The sequence below is a fragment of the Trematomus bernacchii genome, unplaced genomic scaffold (assembly GCF_902827165.1).
Source record: "Trematomus bernacchii unplaced genomic scaffold, fTreBer1.1, whole genome shotgun sequence".
In the NCBI taxonomy this organism is placed as follows: Eukaryota; Metazoa; Chordata; class Actinopteri; order Perciformes; family Nototheniidae; genus Trematomus; species Trematomus bernacchii.
Genome location: NW_022987547.1, coordinates 8,965,756 through 8,988,116, shown reverse-complemented (window position 1 = coordinate 8,988,116; position 22,361 = coordinate 8,965,756). Strand labels below are relative to the sequence as shown.

Below are 22,361 nucleotides of genomic sequence, written 5' to 3'. Positions count from 1 at the left end.
GGACAGGTTTCCCCATGTGATCTCACACACTTCACACAATGCAGCCTGTAAAATCTGAAACAGGGCTTTAAAACATACCCATGTATGATTAATGTATCCCCTAAATTATGTGTAAGGTTAAACAAATACAATGAGATTAATGCTTTCAAAAGTTAGAAATTCATGACATAAATCGCTTTTATTCCTTCATTATTTTCCTGAGAGAGAGTTCAACCTTTAGCATATATGTTCTGTAGTAACACTGATTTTAAAAGATTTGGTCAATACTAGAGTTTTTAATAAAAATACAAGTGCTTCAGTCAAAATCAAGCCTTCCAAATGGCCAGTGGTGACGAGGGCAGGCTTTGGGTGGAGTCAGTGGCCTGTTGGAGAAAAAATGACAATGCTGTTATGCCTTCACACACCCAAACTAGAAAAAGGAACAGTTCAACTGAACACTTTACACCCTTAATGCCACACCCCATGAATACAAATGGGAGAGAGAAATCTTTAAGAGGCCCAGCATCATGAAACTACCTTGTAGATCGGGGAGACTGTGTGGTGGTGGTGATGGTGGTCATTGTGGGATGGCGGGCTCTTATGTGAGTAAAGGGGTTCAGTGGTCCCACAGCTCATAGTGTGAACACTGTTACTGTGAACAGAGCAAGTGACCTGCTTGGACTCATTTAACATCTGCTGCAGAGAACAGCTGGACAGAGGATCATCACCCTGGTGAGAGGAGGAAAGAGGGCTTTAAGTGATCAGCTGCACATAAATACACTTACATGTTTTCTTTCCGGGAGTAAGATTAAAAGAGTGATACCAGTCTCAACCTTTGCACATTCCTAACATTATTTTTTAGCATATTTCTGTGCAATACTACCACTTTTAAAATACACCACGCTAATTTATTAGGAGCTGACAGTAACTTCATATTCAATAGAGACATTAAATGGGTATCAATCTTCTTATTTAACTCTCAGTAAGAAAGCATATACATTATGGCCATTCCTTTAAAATGTTGACCATTTCTATCACACTGATGATATAAATAATGTGTTCCTAAGAACTTTATCTAGACTTCTTTAATTTACAAAATTGCTCTCAATATGAGGCACTGTTTCTGTCTTACATCAATGGAGTGCGCAGAGAAGTCTTGCAGGTCACTGTGAACCCTGGTGTGCAGATTGGCTGGTGGAGAGGGGGCATCATTTAAAAGTCTGGAGTTCTTCACTCTGAGTGATGGAGGAGACCGTCTGTCCACACAGAGACACCTCAACTCCTCCTGACTGAGACAAAAAAGAAACAGGACTGATGAATATCACATATCTCTATTATATTGAAATGTGTGAAACATTAAAGCTCAATATGGGTCTTAGTACTGTCATTACCTCTTTATTTAGCTAGATGCATGTCTAGCTGCATGGCTGCACTGTATTGAAGTCTTAAATAGAGCTGACTCCTGCCTTTGAATTACTTTCAGTAGAATTTCTCAGTGTTTAAATTGTGTCCATGGCAGCCATTATGGACCCATTAACCATTTGTACTTTGCTAATATGTCTTATAAGAAGATGTTTTCCATTCAATGCCATAATTCAACTTTAGTAGGTGCCTCTGAGATGTTGTGGAGAGTAAGCACAGAGTGTGTGTATAACCCAGTTAAATTCAACCTCTGTCAATAATTGTAACTTATCTGTATCAATTCCTCTTTAATGCAAATGCTTTTTCTGCAGTGCAGTTGTTGTTTGTTCTGCATATTTCTATACCAAAAATAAATAGATATTTAAAAAGAGAAGAACAAATAATATAAAATAAAATGTATTCAGATCTATGTTTAGGGTTTCAGAGAAAAGTCTTGGCAAATGATCGCTGCTCTCAAATGTTTCATGTTCCTCTGTTGTTCTCAGAGGGTCTTACGCTCCTCCTCAATGCATGAAAGCTGGTCTTTTCTTTCATTGTCCTCACCCAACTCAAACTCAGTAGCTTCTCTAAAGCAAGAAGTTATGAAATAAAATAAGTTTATATATCCTTCATTCCTACATCATGCATCAACTCTTCGCTTTTGTTTTTTTTGCACATTAATTACCTGCCCGGTATTCCCTGACTGGTCTTCTCCCGCAGAATATCCCGGGTACTCTCCAGGTTTAACTGCAGCAGCTGCAGGTCATTGCGCTGATTATCGCACACCTGTTAATTAAAAACAAACAAAAACATCATTACGTATTACATATATTGTTCTATTACCTTATATACTATGTTGTATTTCTATACTAATACAGACAAACATTACTTTATAGATGCACTATACCTTGCTGACTTCGACGCTGTCTTTTGCCTTGTCATTTTTCTCTTTTTGCTCTTGTATAGTTTGTATTTTTGTTTTATATACCTCTTATTCTAGATTTTTCAGTTTCTCTATTTATCTCTATTTATTTCTACTTATGCTGCTACAAAACGAGGGGTTACTATGGTAACCCTTGTTATATAAACACAGGCGGAGCCCTCTGCTGGACTCTATGGGTACTTCCCCTTGATCCTATCATGCAAGCATTCATCCACTGAGACTTTCTAGACGTAGCCGGCCCCGGGGCGGGCCTACCTGAATGCGCGCGCATCTCACCGTATAAAAGGAGGCCTCGCCTCCTGACTGTCATCCTACACTTCTCTTCAGCAAGCAGCATAGGACAGACAGGGCCCCTGAGTAGAGGGCTCCGCCTGTGTTTATATAACAAGCAGTGGCGGCCGGTCCATAGGGGCGCTAGGGGCGCCGCCCCACCTCTTCCCATATTGAAAAAAAATAATAATAATAATAATTAAAATTAAAATTAAAAAAAAAAAATATGTTTAAAAAAATATATATGTTTTTATTTTTATTTTTAATGAACAAGGTAAATATTATATAATTGGTATCAGTAAAATGTATAATCTACAATAAAATCTCGTTTAAAATTGTGTTACGATGTCTAAAGTTACTGATAAGTCACATGTTTCCTGCCTGGCCTTGCCCATGCACCTTCTCTCGTCTGGGCGCTAAGAGAGGAGCCTTCAACCAGTGCAGCAGCAGCCACCAGCAGCTGACTGTTGCTATCTGTAACGTGTAAACTATGCCGCGAAAATATAATTTCAGCCAATCAGCGTCGTCAAAGATGACGGTCACCGGGCGCCAATGTCAGCGCCCAGTGCAGTCTGTGAGTAGTTTGGACAGTGACTCGTATCCGGTTGACGCAGTAGTTGATGAGGATGGCTTCGTGTGCAGGTGGAGTCTCCGGACCTCGGTCCCCGCCTAATTCTGTTCAAGAGCTAATCTCCAATCCTTTCGAAAGGAGAAGTTTGGCAGATAAATTGTTGCTTAAAGACCTTGCACCGGACCAACCCGATTTGAATATATCGCAGCAATCTCGTGAAAAAGACAACATTTATACACGAGGCTTCACAAGTAGCTGGTACACAAGAAAGGCTTGGCTAGCTGGATGCAAACAGGTAAATGCTGTCTTTTGTTTCCCATGCTTGGATATCACTTTATATGTAGAGAGGAGGTTTCCCATGGTTGTTAGAAGTTTATTAATAAGTGGGCATTTATCACAGAAGTGATTGTTCTGTCTCCACGTTTGTTGCATTGTCTGTGATGTATTTTCCAACGGTTATAGCTCCTGTTCTGTCCCAGCAACACTACACGGTTTGCAGCTCCACCACATTTTTGGTTTATCTTCGGTGTCGCTTAAAATCTGCTTCCCATCGGACTAAAACCTCCACGTAATCTGAAGACAGATACTTGAAGTTATTTAAACCTTTTGCAAACTTTATGTTCTTTCTTGCTCTAGCCTTGCCAGTTACATTGTACATAACACATATATTATCATTATGCTAACTGGTTGTTCGTGTTAGACGATGTAGCTTTTTCATTTCTGAGTTATTGCTATATGTAAATAAGCCTGTTTGTAAATAATCCTCAGAGAAACAAAGAAAAAACACAATTTATGACATTTTGTGCTGTGGTTATTTTTTTTAAATTGCATTTATTCACAGTTCAGTTTGAAATGCTGTAGTGACTTGTATTGAACCACTTAAATATTTATAATTAATGCTACTGAAAAGATGCTATTAATTTTATATCTCACATGCAGTTCACTGTAAAGCTACTTGGTGAAGGTGTTGGTTCATAAAACATGAACAGTTTTAAGAAAGAAAAAAACAGACCAGTTCTGAGAACACAAATTCCTGGTAAAGTAGTAGATGTTCAGGTTGATAAATAATATTTTCCACACTGAAGATTATGGAGGTATTGATCAGTCTTCTCATATTTTTAAGCCTCGATTTCTCCTTTCCCCCCCCCCCTCTAACATCACCAGAAGTCATCATTTAAGGGGTCATTTCTCGAAAAGAATTTCCGGGGGGAAACCCCCCGGACCCCCCGGGTAGGTCACTTACGGTACGTCAAGAGCCCCACCAAAAAAAAAGACCACCGGCCGCCACTGATAACAAGGGTTACCGTACGTAACCCCTCGTTATATCTCTCACAGGCTCTGCCCTCTACTGGACTCTATGGGTACAGTGGGCGGAGCCCCGACGTATACACGCGCTGTCGTCCCACAACAACACTGTTCCATCTCACTGTCCCTAACCGGCTTTCTGGTTAGCAGCCGCTGTGCCTCACTCACCTCTCCCTCGGTCGTAACCGTGGAGAAAATTGAGGCTGCGGCTGACAGAGCACACCCTGACGCGCTTACCCCGCGGAGGTGTGCTATGACGTGGAGGACTCCAGCCCCTATGGGCCCATGTGCACAAAACGTAAGCGCATTACACAGCCCCCCTCCCTCCTCACCAGTCCTGTGTTGCCCCAGCAAGCACAGACGATGAAAAGGAGCCAGACATGTCCAAGAGATAAAACTTTATGAAGGAGCCTGGCGTTGACCAAGACGCCGCCGTGCATATGTCCTCCACACTCACACCGTTAAATAAAGCTGTTGATACAGCCATGGCTCGTGTAGAGTGTGCACGGACCCCCGTGGGGAAGGCTCTCCCCGTCTGTCCGTAGGCATGTGCAATGCACTCGCAAAGCCAGCCTGCCAGGCGTTTCTTGGACAGAGCTTTCCCGATCACCCCGCCCCCGACGCACACAAACAGCTGTTCAGTGCGTCTAAGGGCAGCCGTGCGCTCCACATAACATGCTAGCGTACGCACCGGGCAGAGGAGGTGCAATTTAGCCTCCCTCGGCCCACTATGGGGTGGAAGATTAAAGCCCCCCAACTGAATAGCCCTCGACCTGAATGCACTCCTTAGGCTTTCGGGCACAAAGGAGGGGTTCGGTCTGAGTGTCGCCCCGCTCTGGTCACCCCGGATCATTAAACAACTTGGGTGCACCGATAGAGCGGTTAACTCGGACACTCTTTTGGCTGACGTTAAGGCAAGTAGCAAGCAATGCTGTCTTCCACGACAGTGCTTTCAGGGAGGAGAGCTCCAGAGGCTCAAATGGTTCTGTGACTAGAGCCTCGAGCACCAGCGGCAGGTCCCACTGCGGGGCGGAGGCGTGCACTACTGGGCGCAGCCTCCTGACCCCCTGTAAAAAAACGTAACATTAGTGGCTGAGAAAAGGCTGACCTGCCGCCAAATCCCTCACACTTTCACTGTGGAATGAGCAAGCCCTCTGTCCACCAATAACTGTAAGTACGACAAAATGGATCCCAATTCACAAGATAGGGGCTCTATTCTCCGCTCCTCACACCATCGCTGGAATCCAAGCCACTTTGGCCTGTAACAGGCTGTGGTGGATCCCGCTCTAGCTGCCTGGATAGACTGAATAACACTATCAGACAATCCACCCTGTCTCAGCCTGTCCCTCTCAGGAGCCAAGCCTGGAGAGGTTGGCCCAGAGTGGGTAACGCCCCGATTGCACCTGCCTCCTGAGACATCGCCCCCCAGAACTGGGGGAGCGCCCAGGGCTGGCCCACCTTCATCTGTGTCATCTCTGAGTACCACGGCGCCCCGACGCGATCCGGCGCTACTAGGATGATTGACAGATGTTCTCGCCTCACTCTCCCCAGGAGCGGGAGAATGAGACACAACGGTGGAAAGGCGTAAAGCAGCTTCTTTGGCCATGGCTCGTGTGCTCCGGGTGAAGCGCCCACTTGCCTGGCAGGGGTCCGCCCCTCGACATGAGGTCGGCCCCCCTGTTCTCCAGACCCGGAATGTGGAGGGCTCTCAGAGATAACACCACCTCTGAAGCCCATAACCACAGTTTCTCCGCTGTGGTCAACAAAGCGGCGGAGCGGACTCCGCCCTGCCTGTTGATATAAGCCACTGTGGTGCTGTTGTCGTTCCTGACCATTACATGTCTCCCCTGAATTAAGGGTTTGATATGCTGGAGGACCAACACTACTGCCCGCAGCTCTAGGAGGTTGCTGTGCCATGTCTCTGATATGGCGCGTTTCCACTACAGCGCGCAGCCCGGTTTAAGAGGGCTGTGACGTCAGCGGCCGTCTTTGGTTGCGTTTCCACTTGGCCTAGTACCGGCCGGCGGGTCCTAATTCACAGTTTTTCTGGCCTCATAAAATCGTGGGTCCAGGGCCAGAGACAACGAGGCTGAGTCGGGCTGAGTATGCTAAACTAGAGAGAGCGTCGCTGGCAAGGGGGCTACAACTACAACAAGATGGACATATTTGACCGTGATTTAATTGTAATACACGTTTCAAAATGATGCCGAAGTAACAACATACTGATACCGGTTAGTAAAAACCATCAATTAATGCTTTGTCAAGTCTGCAGACAGACGGCAGGGGAAAAACCTTTTAAAATGCTTGTTTTCTAAATGGAGATTGGCTAAGCTAACGCAGTATATGCTCCGACCGTCCACACTCACAACAACGGCCTATACAGACATAAATAAAGCAGCGACTGTATTCACCATGACACAGGCAGTCTGTGGTTTGTACTTGTTTAACTTTTGTCTAGTTTCTGAACATATATGAGGAGCTGTGAGCTCTGAGTGCTAACAGCTAACGGCTGTGTTGTTTTTCTGGGGTCCTCTGAAGATCACGTCACGTCTCCGCCTACACTGCGTTACTATAGATACTGCCCCAGTTCCTAAACTGTAATGGAAATGCGCCATAAAGTGAGCCAGTCCTAACGAGGCCCAGCCATACCGAGCGGGGCCGAGCGAGGCCGTGTAGTGGAAACACGCCATTAGAGGCCAGCGCCCACCTAGAGCCCTCTTCAGGCAGGTCCCTCCCCATCCCGTTCCGGATGCATCCGTGAACACTGTGATGTAGGAGGTCACCCGTCCCAGTGGGGACCCCCTCCGGAGGTGATCCGGGGACCCCCAGAACCGGAGGTTGCCCTCCACTGAGGGGGGGATGATCACCAGACGCCGTTTGTGTCTCTTGAGATCTAAACGCAGGCTGGAGAACCACCTCTGCAGGTGGCGCATATGCAGTAACCCGAGCGGGACCACAACGTGAGCCGCCGCCATGAGACCCAGTGTCTGCATGATAGTCAAAGCTGTCACTGTTGCCCCCTGTCGCAGTCTGCCCGAAGCAAGGATGCCTGCCTGCTCTCTGACAGGGTGGCGCGTAGCCTGCCTGCATCGAGCACCACTCCCAAATACAACGCCTGTTGGTGAGGTATGGGGGTGCTTTTCTTCCAATTGATCGCAAAACCCAACTTGGTTAGGTGTGTGATCAATTGGGCTGTGTAAAACATTGCCCGTTTCCTGGACCTGGCCATAACTATGAGGTCGTCCAGATAAAAGAAAACTCTCATGCCACGGCCGCGCAGCGGCTGGAGCGCTGTGGCCACACATTTGCTGAACTTGCGTGGGGACAGGGAGTAGCCGAACGGTAGCCTGTTGTACTCGTAGGCCACCCCTGGAAGGCAAAACGAAAATACTTTCTGTGTTTCGGTGCAATCTCGACATGAAAGTAAGCGTCCTTCAGGTCGATGGTTGTGAACCAATCGCCTGGCTGCACCAGTCCCAGTAACTGTTTTATAGTTAACATCCGGAATTTTCTGCGTTCAATGTGGAGATTCAGACTGTGAAGATCCAGAATGGGCCTGAATTTGCCTGTCTTTTTGGGAACCAGGAAGTACAGGGAATAATGCCCCCCCTCTCTGTCTTGCGTGCGCACAGCAGACACTGCCTGTTTTTGCACCAAGGCCTGAACCTCTGCTGAGAGAAAACCAATCTCCCCTCGGGATGATAGCTTTGCCTCTCTTATGCCTGTGAACGGAGGAGGGATGCTGCAAAACTGGAGTGAATAACCCAGTCTCAGCGTCCTGTCCATCCACTCCGTTAACACGCAGCTGCGCTTCCATTCCCCATAACACTGTGTTTAGAGGATGTGCAATCAGCTGTGGGGCCCCAGCGATAAAGCTGTGGTACTCTCTGGCGACCCGTCCCGCCGCAAAACTCCCCGCGAAGGGAAGCTCTGCCCATGGGGGGTCGACACAGAAAAGGCCCGACTTTCTACTGAGGACCTTGAACGCGCTGCGCTCTCGTGGGAGCACGCGCTCCGCCATGATGCTTTTCTCTTTTATTTTCATTTGAAAAAGAGGACCTTGTTATCGTGGGGTCAAACAGGGAGGAGGCGGGATTCGCCCTCGCGTCCTGGCCGGAGAAATCACCTCTCTCCGTCGGGACGCTTCCTCCCGCCGCCAGTCAACTCCTGGAGAACGGAGCCCCCCCACCCAGTACCCCACCAGCATGCGGCTGAGCTGCGCCCTCTCTCCCTCCAGGCGACTGAAGCGTTGGGTGACCGAGGATATCGATCCGAAGAGCCCTTCCGTGGCAACGGAAGGGCTCGGTCTTTCTTGGCCAGTGCGGTCAGACCTAGCCACACGTGACGCGACGCCACGGTGGTCAGGGACATCACACGACCGGCTGCGGTAGCCATACCGTGGACCAGATTATTCATCTGGCCCACGCAGCGGTCCGAGTAATCACTACTGCCCTCAGGCGGGGGGGCGGAAGTGTCCTGCTGAGGGGTAATCAGCGACACTCCCAACACACCTAGATTACTAGGTGTGCCTTCTCCCCTCTGCCCACCCGGCTGCCTGCGGAAGCAGATGGGCCACCAGGCTTTCATCCAGTGGGGGCACACCGGGGCACTCTGTGTCCGAGTGGCCCTGCACTCTGAGGATTCCAGCCCATGTAGCCACCGGAGCCTTCGTTCTCAGTGGCTGTCGCCACGTGGCCTCCACACACTGGCAGGGGGGGGCGAAACGAAGGCCGGCTGGGGCGAAACGAAGGCCGGCTGCGCCGGACGGGCCGGGCCGTAGAAGCCCTGACGTAGGCGGCTCACCGGCCTCGGTGGCAGCGGTGGGGGGAGCGGCAAGCCTGCACGCTCCGCCGCCATAGTCATCACCGCCGGGAAGTCCTGTCGCGCAGACCTGTGCTGCTGGCCTTCCTGGCGGTCGCCGGAAACCTCAGACGACGAGGTGTCGCCATCGTCGTCCCTCTCCCCGACAAGCGGACCCGCCCGGTCCGCTGGTATGGCGAACATGAAGGGCACTCCTTCCTCAAGGTCCTCCATCTCCACCACGTCGAGCTCTGGGTCCTCCACCGGCGAGACGTAGCAGTCCTCAAACTGCGCCAGCCGCAAATGGCGGCTGGGGCGAGGAATCAACCGGCAGACGCTGCAGACCGCAAGCGGGCCCAGGTTGGCCGCCGCGTGGTCGGACCCCAGGCACTCAATGCACTGACGGTGGGGTCCGCGCCTTCTATGGCGCCCGGACACGAAGGACAGGGGCGCTCCAATGGTGAGTCAATTTTCTTCGTTGTTTTATATTTTTATCGGTCTCTCTTCACTCAGTTGTGTCTCACTGCCTTGCTGAAGAGAAAGGGATGACAGTCAGGAGGCGAGGCCTCCTTTTATACGGTGAGATGTGCGCGCATTCAGGTAGGCCCGCCCCGGGGTGGGCTACGTCTAGAAAGTCTCAGTGGATGAATGCTTGCATGATAGGATCAAGGGGAAGTACCCATAGAGTCCAGTAGATGGCGGAGCCTGTGAGAGATATAACCCACAGTTTCCCAGGGGGGAACAATAAAGACGTATCTTAACCTTATATCTTATAGATCAAAACAACACTGATTTACATAAGTCATTAAATTCTTGTGACAGTCTAAGAATTGGTTTGAACATGTTATGGACCTGACATTGACCCAGAGCCACAGACTGCAGGAGGTATGCTGCCAAACCAGAAAGGCTCATCTGACGTCAACAAAAGTCTGACGAGCAGATATGTGGAAAGAAGCATTGCCTAATCTGTGATCTAACAAGTGTAATTATAAAAGTATATTTTGTTCATTCATAACTGATTTTGAAGCCACATTGTGAAGTTAAGAGAGAGTTATTGTTGGCTATGACCTTTATATATGCCCTCTGCCCCCTGAGTTATTAAACTAAGTGGTACCTGCTGTATGCAGTGCAGCTCTGACATGGTGCGTTCCTGTTTGGAGCGAGCCAGTTCCAGCAGCTCGTCTCTCCAGCTGTCTCCCTCACCTGGTGACAAACATGAAGCGCTGCAATTATCAGGAACATTCGTTTATCACAGCTACTGCACAGATTAAAATCAAGATATGTAGGCTGCAGGGAAAACGGGATTATAAACATTGTAACTGACTTGACTCTTAAACCAAACATGGTTGACATTATCTCCAAGTATGCTTTTCACTGTACCACAAACTACTGTATGGTTTAGTGCAGACATTATTCATCTCTCTGATCATTTCAAAAATCAAATATTCATGACTCCGGCTTCTCAGTGAGGAATGCTGTTTTTACTGTTGTTATATTATTAAAAGAAAAAGTAATAAATAGATGTATTGATAATACAAATAATTCTTAGCTACAGCACTTGAATAATTCATTATAATTTTTATTTTTTTTATTTTTAAATGAAGATTTCAAGAACCTGAAAACACGTAACATCAAAAAGAAAATGATATCAGTCAAATAACTGCAATAAATATCGCAATATAAAAACAAATGTGCAATGGATTTAAATTCTTAAGAAATAAAAACAGAAAATTGATAAATAAAATCCAGAAACAGATTAAAACGACAAAGACAATATATCTTAATATTTTTACCAAATAAATAGCTTTGAATCATTGATAGGAAGAGGATGGATGTGGAGTGCTGCAGATCATTGTACCTGACAAGGCCAGATCTCTGTGCAGCAGCTGGAGCTCCTGTTTCAGACGGATGATCTCTTCCCTCTGAGTGCTGCTCTGTGTGACCTGCTGCTGCAGATCCTCTACAAACACAGGGGCAAATAATACATGAATAGCTGAAATTATGAGACACTTAATGAATTAGTCAATTAACACAAAATAAAAGCATCAGTTTTTTTTATTGATGTACCTTTAAGGTGTGTGATCTCATGCCTGGCCTCTTTGCAGCGACGTTTGTTTTCCTCTGAGTCTCTCTGGAGTTTGCTCTCTCGGGAGCGACTCTCCGTTAGCGACGTCTCCAGATCTCTTAGCCTCGCTGTGAGGTCGACCACATGAACAGAGGCCTCAACTAAATCTTTCTCCTGATGCGGGGAAAAAATAATATTAACCAACTAGCAGAATATAAAAAAATCAGACACTGATACAATTTAAATTAATCATAATCAGTATTCATGGAAACAAAATGTTGTAATACTATATATACTGTACCTTGAGTTTGAGCATGGAACTCAGTTCTTCCTCCCTGACCTGCAGAGAGCCTACTTGAGTGGACAGCACCATGACAGTGGAGTTCAGACTCTGGTTCTTCTCCTAAGAGAAACCACATACAATTACACCTAAAAGCAGAGATACTAAGTCCCAAGGCAGAAATATAATAACTTTGATAAAGGAGATTCTGGTTTATAAAAGAATCCTGCTATATGGCATTGGTAGCAATCCTGGTGCTATTTGTCTGCCTTAAGATGTAAGCAGATTTTTGTATAGAGGATATAAGTGTGTATTAGCAAATAACTTGTACCTCAAAGTCTTGACATTTTTGACTGATGTTCTGCTGCTCACAGAGCTTCTGTTTGGCTAAGCTGAGCTCCTTCTGGACCTCCTCCTCTCTGGTTTCCACCACCCACACACGCTTAGTCAGGACTCTGATCACCTTGTTACGCTTCTGCAACTCATCTGCACAAACAAAACAAAAAATCACTTTCATAATGTGGGGCTACCCACCAGTCACATCAACACATCTTGGGCTTGAGAATTAATGTGAGGCTGATTTATGAAGTTACTAGAAACAAAAACAACTTGCAACAATTTTGATGATAAAAATAATATTAAAGGTGGGGTAGGTAATTTTGGAGAAACCAGCTCGAGATCGCTAGAATTTGAAATTACACAGCCAGAGAAAATCTGCCACTTCCTTACAGAGCCCCTCCTCCAACACACACGAACGCGCACATGACCAATGAGGGTACGAGATAAGTTTGTGCACAGATGGAAGGCTGACAGGCAGGTAGGCCATCCAGTTATTTTAGCCGGGCCGGCTAAAATGATTGGTCGTGCTTTTATCCAAAGCGACTTACATACATTCAGTACTGAGGACAACCCCCACAGGAGCAATTTGGGGTGAAGTGTCTTGCCCAGGGACACAACGACATGCTGACTACAGTGGGACTCGAACTTGCTACCCCCTGATTCAAAGTCCAGCACTCTATCCACTGAGTCACAGCCCCCCCAAATCAAGGAAGATCTCTGTGTCCTCACCTTCGAAACGGGCACAGCTTTGCTCCAAGGCGAGCACCCTCTGCCGGTCTTGTTCCCAGGCAAGAAGATGCTTGTGATGGGAGGCAGCCATAGTGTTCAGCTCCCTTTCCCTGTCCTTCAGCTCCGCCATCAGCAGCTGGAGCTCCCTCCTCTGCCTCTGGATGGTGCAGCCACTCGGGTCATTCACAGGAAACTTTTCCAAAAGCACACAGGAAGACACATCAAGCTAATGTCACCATAATAAAGCCCACTTTAGAGTATGTGTATGAGTAACAATGCACAATCTACACTGTAAACAGTCAAATCATAGCTCCAAAAAATCTCACTACAGTTTTCTGTGAGCTGGGTGGACAGAGGGTGTCTGCTGGTCAGAGGTGTAAAGTAACTAAGTCGATTTAGTACTGTACTTAAGTACAATTTGAGATTATTGTATTTTACTTGAGTATTTCAATTCTATGCTACTTTTTACTTCAACTCCACTACAATTCAGAGGTAAATCGTTTACTTTTACTCCACTACATTTATTTTGTACCTTTAGTTACTTTACAGATTTGGATAAATGATGTGAAATATAAACAACACTTAAATGAGACTTTAGTTACAGCTGTAGTCAATTCACAAACTACCTTACAGTATACAAAGTAATTAAACCGCACCTTTGCAAACTTTGATAAACACATTAATGCATCAATAATTATAATCTAAACAAATAATCTATATTGGGACTTTAAGTACATTTGATGCTTATACTTTTGTACTTTTACTTGAGTAACAGTTTTTAGGAAGTTGTACTTGTAACAGAATATTCCTACACTCTAGTACTCCTACTTTTACTCAAGTACAAGATCTGAGTACTTCTCCCACCTCTGCTGCTGGTATAGGAGGTGTTAGTGTGGCCCACTGTTTTGCTGTGCTGTCCATCTTGAAGCTGCTAGAGACAGACAGTGGGATGGCATCCAGAGAATCACCACCATTTATCTGGAAAGTAGCACGTACACACATCACAATCAGACAATAAGAATGCATTTATTTCTTAAGTGGATTTAACAGAAATGTCACTTTTTAACTGGTGTGCTGTGCCAGGGCTCAGCTGAAGTATCTGCAAGTTAAAGTGGATGTTGGATAGTTGAAATTTCCTGTCATTCATTTCGAATAAAAGACACACATGTGATTATTGTTGGTAAAGAAAATTATAGAGTTATTATTTACCATTTGACCAGGGGAAACATGCTGAAGCTCTTCCATTTACTTTCCCTTCGTCCATTTACAACAGTTACATCCACTAATATTTCAGCAACTCCTCGTATTATGTTCATTGATGTTGTTTAGAGCTTGTACTGGGCATCTTTTGAGGAGCATGCCAGCTGGCTTAAGTTAGTAAGGCTAACGATAAAGTACCACCAAAGTTAACTTATAGTCAGCAACATAGGCTAAACAAGTTACACGCTTATATTCTATAGCATTTATCTCCAAAACGTATTCAAGTATCGTTGGTTGAAAAGTGTCTCTAAAAAACTGAAATTGCTAACTAGCTAACGTTAGCTTCTTTTTACTTTTGAATGTAAATGATCGAACTGGGAAAACAACAACGATTACGTCACGCCAACGTACATCCCGCAGTATTTTTACAAAATATTTTCACTTAAATTTAAAAACGTTAATGATAAAACTAAACACTGTACTGGAACAGTTTTATTTGGAGTGGAATCGTTTTAATTTGACTTATTTAGACATTTTATAAAAAGGGTTTAGTAAATTCGCCCTCCGGCCACCAGGGTGCGCTGTGGCTCATCAGCGCTGCGAACCAGCATCCACTTCAACAACTACAAAAAACAAGAACCGCTACTAGGCGTGCTCAAAGTACGCCAACTACACCTTATTCAATAAGAATGGTTTTCTAAAAGTCAAACTAACGTTAATAATGCAAGTGGATTTACTGAACAGACATCAGTTTTAAGAGGATATTTCACAGGGTACGTAACTCGACATCTCTTTTATTTGTATTCTGTTATTGAATAGCAGAACCTGGCAAGTTAGCGTTAGCTCATTTAGCATGCTAAGCTAAAGCCCCATTAAACTGGTGCTGACGGTGACAGCTGGGTAAGTCAACGGTACCTGATGAAGGAAACCTCTCAAACTAAATTAGCGTATATTTTAACAGAAAAGTACAGGCTGTCTATATGATCATAGTGTCCACGGCAAAAGTAAATCATATACTTAACACGTAGTTTAGCTAATTGGTGTATTTATTAAATCAGCCGCATGTGTTAGCCAGCTAAAGCTAGTAATTCTGATGACTGCTACGATGCTATCAAATCTACTATTTATTTCGCTGCTGATTTTTGTGTATTAAATTAGCCCCCTTGTGACTGACCTGCGATCTATTTCAGTTCACATACGCCTGTGTCATGATGTTGGCTAGCTTGCTGCTGCTGCTGCTCATGTTACTGATCTGTGATTTGGGCAGGCTAGCATGATGAAATATTGGCAGGAGCCTTGTTCACTCGTGCCAACAGTCAGAAAATATATTTTACTATAGTAGTAATATCCAATAGTGATAATACAGTTTGAAGGGATATATCATGCATTCCGATTTTACCTTAATTCTAGGCATACTAGTGTTGGCATCTGCATGTACCTAAAGTGCCAAAAGTCAAATAAATCATTCTGCGAAATATTTTTCTATACGAATGTAATTGTTTATGCATTTATATGTAAGCGTCTTTAATGTCTAAGCTGGCAAAGGTGGAGTTTCACTACTCTATTTACTCTTTAATAATAAGTCATAATATATTTGTTTATTTTGTATTATTCTGAATCTGTATCATAACTATTAACTATAGTAGTCAGTTAAATGTAGGAGTCAAAAGTTAAATATTCGCCTGTGAAATGTTTAATGTAGCAATAGATGGAATTAATAATTTAAAGTAGTAGTAAAAGTACCTCAACATTGTACTTGTGTACTCCACTTACTACAGTAAATGTACTTAGTTACATTCAACTACTGCCTACAGCAGAGTCTGATAATAACACATTTTATCACTTGTTGTTGGGTTTGAATGAAGACTGAACACTTTATTTTATAGTCTGATTCACACCAAGATTTAAATTGGCCTTGTTTATTTATGTTTTTTCCATTTCTGTCTTCTATCCAGATACGTTGTGATGGCTACTACTGAGATGGAATCCGGTTCTTTGGAAAGCAAACCAGATTATACTTATAGTTCTAATTCAAAATATCCACTGAAAGTTCTTTACTGTGGAGGTACAGTATATAACGTTTTACTCAGTTTGTCTTATTCCCATACTATACTTTACCACACTATATGATATCATACTATATTATGTTTTACCTTCTTGCTAAGTTACATACTATATTTACATACATTATATATTAATACAGATTGCTCTCAGTAGAATTACTTATTCACAATATATATTATTCTGGGGTACACTGTTTACATATTTACTACACTCACTACCAAGCACACCATGTCACATGCCTAATAAACGTTGTCTTTCAAGGGGCAATAGACTACCCCAATCCCCAGAGCATTTCCAAATGGCATTATTGTCAGAGCCACTCTCATAAAGACTACGACACACTGCATTTTGTGTCTGAAAGTTACTTCAGTTGTTCTGCCATTTCCATTACTGGGGACTGCTAAGAAGTTATAGTGATACTCTTTGGTGACTGAGGATACTGCAATAGCTACAAAGGAGCTATTCTCTTGTGGTTCTGTACACCCAGAGGATGAAACTTTTCCTTTGTGCCATTTAAAAAGAGCTTTCATTTACCCTGGGAGATCTACCTGGTGGCAGAATTGCGAGGCTTATAGGGGCCCCATCTACAGTAAACACTACTAGTGTTATTATTCTTGCCTTATGCTTGCCACTTCAATGGCTCTTGCATCCTTATGTTCTTATTTTAGTTGTTTATATCTGTTATTGTGTTATTTTTACTTCTCTTTCCATCAGTACCGTTTCCTATCTTTGTGCTGCTTCCACATCTGAATTTTACCCAATGGGATCAATAAAGGCTTTTGTTATTTTATCTTTACAAGATGTTTGTATGTAAGATTTCAAAATGTGACGGTCTTTATTTTTTTGTTTCTTTGCAGTGTGCTCTCTGCCTACAGAGGTAAGTTTGAATTCACAAACAAAAAACGGATATATAACTTTTGTTCATGCATACAGTCTTAATTTACAAGTTAAACTATATTTAGGTAATTCTCTAACATATTGAATCTACACTGTTGTGTCTGCAGTACTGTGAGTACATGCCAGAGCCAGCCAAATGTAGGCAATGGCTTGAGAAGAACTTTCCAGATGTGTTTGCCAGGATGACAGTAGGTGAGTGAGCCATTTCAGATTTTAACCAAAATTGTTTTTCTTTAAATCACCCAAAGTCTTCATGCTGAACCTTAAAAAGGTGTCTCCTAAGAAAAGATATATGGGCAGTATAGATTTGATGGATTCATTATTAATGCATTGTTAAATAGTGTGGATGGGGACATTATGTGAACATTTCGGAATCGTCACATGATGTGATATGTGTTTACCACGTTATAGCTGGGCAATATATATACATTTATGGTCTTAAGTGCTGTACTGACGTCAAACTTAAAACAAAAACCATACTGTTATGGTCACCATGTTTAGCAGCCGGGCTAGCCTGTTACTAGAATATTCAGGTGTGCCTATATAGTTTTATTGCAGGATTTGGTTTTAATGTCTTCCTATTGTCCTTCTGCACTTTAGGCCCGGCATCGAATGCTCCCCTGCAGGAAGTTGGCACTGGAGACTCTCCCCCTGGAGGCGAGGAGGAGGAGAAAAAGAAACAGAAGAGAGGTATAATGTCAAATGTCAAAGGCATTTTCTATTAGGCTTTTTATTGGGTGTCACAGTGATAGTTGTACATTTATTTATTTGTGTCAATACTTAGAGTTTTCATGGTTAACCTGCCTCGTTCAGTTCTGCTAGATTTGGTTACCTGGCATGCATCATTTTTTGTTGTGTTCTTGAGCACGTGAAGACAATTTGAATATTATAGTATCAAAAACGGTGTTTGACTTAATTACATGTTACATTACATGTTACTTGTTAGACGCTTTTATCCAAAGCGACTTACATACTCAATACTGTGGGCAATCCCCACAGGAGCAATTTGGGGTGAAGTGTCTTGCCCAGGGACACAACGACATGCTGACTGCAGTGGGGTTTGAACCTGTGCTCCCCTGATCACGAACACCAACGCACTAGTCCACTGCGCCACAGCCTCCCTGAACTTAATGAAAAGATTAAGAATCATAACTTTATTATGGTCTGGATTCTAATATGTAGCATTGTTGGTTTATTGTGCTTTCTAATATGATTATACTCAACATCCCAGGTTGTGTGGAGTTTTATCATTTAAAGCCAAACAAAAGGAAAAACTATTTTGCTAAATTTGCTTCTACTCTTTTTAAGGTGGAAGAGGCCAGATCAAACAGAAAAAGAAGACTGTGCCTCAGAAAATCACAATAGCAAAAATCCCAAGAGCCAAGAAGAAATATGTCACAAGAGTGTGCGGCATGGCAACATTTGGTAAGATATTTGTTGTGCTTTTGTCATTCTCAACATCGCCTAATTCTCTTTTTGCTTGAATCTTAACATATGTCTTGTGTTGACTCTTGCAGACATTGAACTCAAAGAGGCTCAGCGATTCTTTGCCCAGAAATTCTCTTGTGGTGCCTCAGTGACAGCAGAGGATGAAATAATCATTCAGGGAGACTTTACAGATGACATAATCGACGTGATTCAAGAGAAGTGGCCTGAGGTGAGCTGTCTGAAATCGAAATGGTTCATCCTGCCAAGATATTCCTCTTTGTTTGTTCATGTACTTGATTCTCCTTTGCCCTCGGTTTAATTTTAGGTGGATAATGCGGAGCTGTAAATGAGTAATTTTGCCCTGAGTTTAAACTCTCTGTATTTTCACAGTCATTTAATCCATTTTTAAGATAGTTGGCATGAGGAGACGAGGGATTTGGATGGATTACTGAGAAAAGTGTCTCAAATCAGTCCTAATACTCACAATTTAATTTAAAAAAAGGACAGTTTAAACTGTGCTAGCTTGTTAAAATATCCGACTGCAGGCACATCAGCCGTCTACTGTATAGGTTGAGAAATATAAATGCATGTAAAGCACAGGATCAGTGTATTCTGTGTACATTTTATTTTATGACAAAATGATATGACAGTTGAACCAGTTTGCATCTCAAATGTATTTCAGCGTGAGGGCCGTCTTGTGTAGAATTAACACAACTGAGCCTAAAGCAATTAAAAATGCAGCAGATGTATCCTGTTTTATCTAGGCCACACAGTCAGAGGGTGTTTCTCAATGTCGAGGAAGGCTCCTCCAGAGCCAGTATTTCAAGGATGCTACGTCATCGAGTCCCGCCGAAGGACTGTTCCAATCAAGGTTCAAGGTTCTTTATTGTCAATCTGACATAGCTACAGAGTAATTATGCAGTTGAAAATCTTATGTCACAGGCTTCTCCAACAATGCAACATAATAACATAACATAATAACAATAAGAGCAAGAGCAATACAAAAATAGTAATAGTTATAAAAATGAAATAAAGTTATGATGTGGAATAGTGCAGTATGAGTCTATATACAAGTTATTGGAATGATATATATATATTAGGTATTAGATACATACTACTGAGTAGCAGTTGAATGTTTGATGTTGTTTCAACAGTTCAATTGTTTAACAGTCTCACTGCCCGCGGGAAGAAACTGTCTCCGAATCTTCTTGTCCTTGCCCGGATGCTGCGGTAACGTCTGCCAGACGGCAACAGAAAGAACAGTTTGTGGCTGGGGTGATGGGGGTCTTTGATAATCCGTAGTGATTTCTTCCTGAGCCGCTGGGAGTAAAGGTCCTCCATGGATGGCAGCTCCGTCCTGGTGATGTGCTGTGCAGTTTTCACCACCCTCTGTAAAGCCTTACGATCGAGGTCGGTGCAGCTGCCGTACCAGGCCGTCATGCTGCCAGTGAGGATACTCTCTATCGTGCACCTGTAGAAGTTGCAGAGTATCCTGGAATCCATTTTGAACCTCCTCAGCCTGCGGAGGAAGAAGAGCCGCTGTCGAGCTTTCTTGGTGATGGTGTGAAGAGACCATGTCAGGTCCTCAGTGATGTGGACCCCAAGGAACCTGAAGCTTTTGACTCTCTCCACCGTAGTCCCATTGATGGCGATGGGGGCGTGTCCCTCTCCCTGCTGCTTCCTGTAATCCACAATCAGCTCCTTTGTTTTGCTGATGTTGAGATGGAGGTTGTTCTCCTGGCACCAAGATGTCAGGTTTTCGACCTCCTCTCTGTATGCCGTCTCGTCATCGTCTGTGATCTGGCCGATGACGGTCGTGTCATCAGCAAACTTCACGATGGTGTTGGAGCTGTGTGTGGCCACGCAGTCGTGGGTGAACAGGGAGTAGAGGAGAGGGCTGAGCACGCAGCCTTGAGGGGCACCGGTGTTAAGAATCAGGGTGGACGATTGTGATGTTCCCACCCGCACTGCCTGGGGTCTGCCCGTCAGGAAGTTCAGGATCCAGTCGCAGAGGGCGCTGTTGAGCCCGAGGTCTCTGAGCTTGATGGCCAGCTTGGAGGGCACAATGGTGTTGAATGCTGAACTGTAGTCAATGAACAGCATTCTCACATATGTGTTCCTGTTCTTCGGGTCCAGGTGTGAGAGGGCAGTGTGGAGGGTGAGGGCTATGGCGTCGTCTGTGGACCTGTTTGCTCTGTAGGCAAACTGCAGGGGGTCCAGAGATTCAGGGAGGGAGGAGGTGATGAATAATTTGACTAACCGCTCAAAGCACTTCATTATGATGGAGGTGAGTGCTACTGGGCGGTAGTCGTTGGGGCAGGTGATGATTGTCTTTTTGGGGACAGGAATGATGGTGGAGTGTTTAAGACATGTGGGGACTACAGACTGCAGCAGGGACCTGTTGAAGATGTCTGTGAACACCTCTGCCAGCTGAACTGCACACACCCTGAGAACACGGCCAGGGATGCCATCAGGGTCCAGGAGCCTTGTGTGGGTTAACCCTTTTAAAGGATTTACACACATCTGCCCTATTTAAAACAAAAGGGCAGTGTAGCTCCTGGTCCCTCTGTACCAATGTCCAGGGTCCTTGGAATTCTACCGAGGCCAGCGTCCTTCATTGCGGGAAATTTCGAGGCTGCACATGTGTATCCTCCGCGGTCTTAAAATCCCCACAATGCTTTGCGCACAGACCAATTTCCAAAATCTTTGGCGGAAATCGTGCTCCATTTAAGGCGGGGCCTCTCATATGACGCACACCTGTTAGCCTGTACCACAATTCTTCGTTTTCCGAGGCTAGGAAGGATTCTTGCCTCTCTTCTGAAGGACCTGACTCGGAAGACATGTCCTACCAAGGAAGCGTCCTCGACATTGAGAAACACCCATAGTGTAGTGGTGCATGTGATGTGTATTTTATGTTTCTCAAATTGTATTTTGCTCATAAAAATCGTTCCTGATGGTTCTGAAAGAGAAGGAGAGTCCTTAACCAATAAGCTACCCAAACAATACATGATTAAGGGGTAGTTTAATATCTATATATAGTTTAATCTTATTGTGATTTCAGACAAACACAACCTATCAATGTGTTATTTCATAACCTATTTTGTCAGTTCCATGCCCTTTGTTTCATTCTGAAGAAGTTATTCTTTAAAAATGAGTCACAAATACAGAGGTTCATTTTTAATTGGTGGCTAGGTACTTTTTCTAAAATAGCTGGTTACTTTAGTTTTTATCAGACTAACAGGAGGAAATAGAGGATTGGTTTGGGGCTATTTTCAGCGGTTGGATGAGTCAAATTTTGCATGATGTGTTTGTGGAGGTGAGTCAAAAATAAACTAAAGGGTTGTATTCCTGGTAATAAACGACAATGGAGCTCTATGCAAATAGGACCAACATATATCAGCCTTTGATATACACACACACAACTTGTTTTATAAGATCTTTTCTTTTTTAGTGGTTTTGGTCTTTTCATGGGATTTGTTGTCTGTTAGAAACCTTTTAAAATATCCTCAGATATATGTTGAAAACCTATTGGAACAATATCCAATCATTTCTTACCATTCAAAAATGTGCTCTGAAGTAACAAACAAAAAGCACAAATGTTAATTTCCCTCTCTGTGTCTCTCCGTTGAAGGTGGATGATGAAAGTATTGAAGACCTGGGTGAAGTGAAGAAGTGAAGACCAAATATGCACTTTTACTGAAACGGATGTGACCTGTAACAACAACGACAACCTGGCCAAATGTACACATTAAGTCATTTTATACCTATTTTATTTACTGTTCATAAAAGCTGCAGACTTGGCCTCTCACTTGGCATTTTTTTAGTTAATAATAGCTGCTTTCTCTCGTTTGCCAAAGGTGTGGTATGACGTGAATCCCTCCCAACTGTTCTTCACTCAAGCAAAAACTATAGGCTAATAAATGTCAGTCTCCTTCGCCTGTACACTCTTCTTTATTTTCAATGGGTATGTTTCTATTTTTAAAAAACATTAAAAAAAGGATTGTATGGTTCACCTGCTTTTATCCGAGTCACTTAAATGCCCCCAGGTTACTTGTTTTTCACGCATCCTACAGCCTCCCCATGAGGAAGC

The 22,361-nt window shown here is 44.0% G+C and overlaps 2 protein-coding genes across 3 annotated transcripts; one reads left to right on the top strand and one right to left on the bottom strand.

Annotated features, from left to right (window-relative positions):
• Nucleotides 1-137: 137 nt before the first annotated feature.
• On the bottom strand, nucleotides 138-15,078 carry ccdc62 (coiled-coil domain containing 62). 2 transcript variants are annotated; one of them, XM_034123024.1, is made up of 12 exons: nucleotides 15,057-15,078; nucleotides 13,547-13,660; nucleotides 12,683-12,875; nucleotides 11,946-12,100; nucleotides 11,636-11,737; nucleotides 11,337-11,508; nucleotides 11,128-11,229; nucleotides 10,384-10,472; nucleotides 2,066-2,166; nucleotides 1,112-1,268; nucleotides 517-708; nucleotides 138-362 (listed from the first exon to the last, which is right to left on the bottom strand). In XM_034123024.1, the coding sequence occupies exons 2-12, from the start codon at nucleotides 13,601-13,603 to the stop codon at nucleotides 306-308; spliced, it is 1,377 nt and encodes a 458-aa protein (XP_033978915.1). In that variant the 5' UTR covers nucleotides 13,604-13,660; nucleotides 15,057-15,078; the 3' UTR covers nucleotides 138-305. The 2 variants fall into 2 exon arrangements, with proteins under 2 accessions (XP_033978915.1, XP_033978914.1); XM_034123023.1 differs by lacking the exon at nucleotides 15,057-15,078 and adding an exon at nucleotides 13,892-14,358.
• On the top strand, nucleotides 14,463-22,213 carry denr (density-regulated protein). The gene is made up of 8 exons (XM_034123026.1): nucleotides 14,463-14,655; nucleotides 15,838-15,947; nucleotides 16,804-16,823; nucleotides 16,951-17,035; nucleotides 17,444-17,533; nucleotides 18,152-18,268; nucleotides 18,361-18,500; nucleotides 21,903-22,213. The coding sequence occupies exons 2-8, from the start codon at nucleotides 15,848-15,850 to the stop codon at nucleotides 21,945-21,947; spliced, it is 597 nt and encodes a 198-aa protein (XP_033978917.1). The 5' UTR covers nucleotides 14,463-14,655; nucleotides 15,838-15,847; the 3' UTR covers nucleotides 21,948-22,213.
• The last annotated feature ends 148 nt before the right edge of the window (nucleotides 22,214-22,361 follow it).

What these genes read in the sequence shown, in the direction of transcription:
- ccdc62 (XM_034123023.1), bottom strand. Translation starts at nt 13,927, where the DNA reads ATGGAAGAGCTTCAGCATGTTTCCCCTGGTCAAATG. An exon ending in CTCCTATACCAGCAGCAGAG is followed by an intron (nt 12,876 to 13,546) that starts GTGGGAGAAGTA and finishes CTTTTGGAAAAG; the next exon opens with TTTCCTGTGAATGACCCGAG. An exon ending in CAGAGATCTGGCCTTGTCAG is followed by an intron (nt 10,473 to 11,127) that starts GTACAATGATCT and finishes GTTTGTCACCAG; the next exon opens with GTGAGGGAGACAGCTGGAGA.
- denr (XM_034123026.1), top strand. Translation starts at nt 15,848, where the DNA reads ATGGCTACTACTGAGATGGAATCCGGTTCTTTGGAAAGCAAACCAGAT. An exon ending in GAAAGTTCTTTACTGTGGAG is followed by an intron (nt 15,948 to 16,803) that starts GTACAGTATATA and finishes GTTTCTTTGCAG; the next exon opens with TGTGCTCTCTGCCTACAGAG. An exon ending in TGTGCTCTCTGCCTACAGAG is followed by an intron (nt 16,824 to 16,950) that starts GTAAGTTTGAAT and finishes TTGTGTCTGCAG; the next exon opens with TACTGTGAGTACATGCCAGA.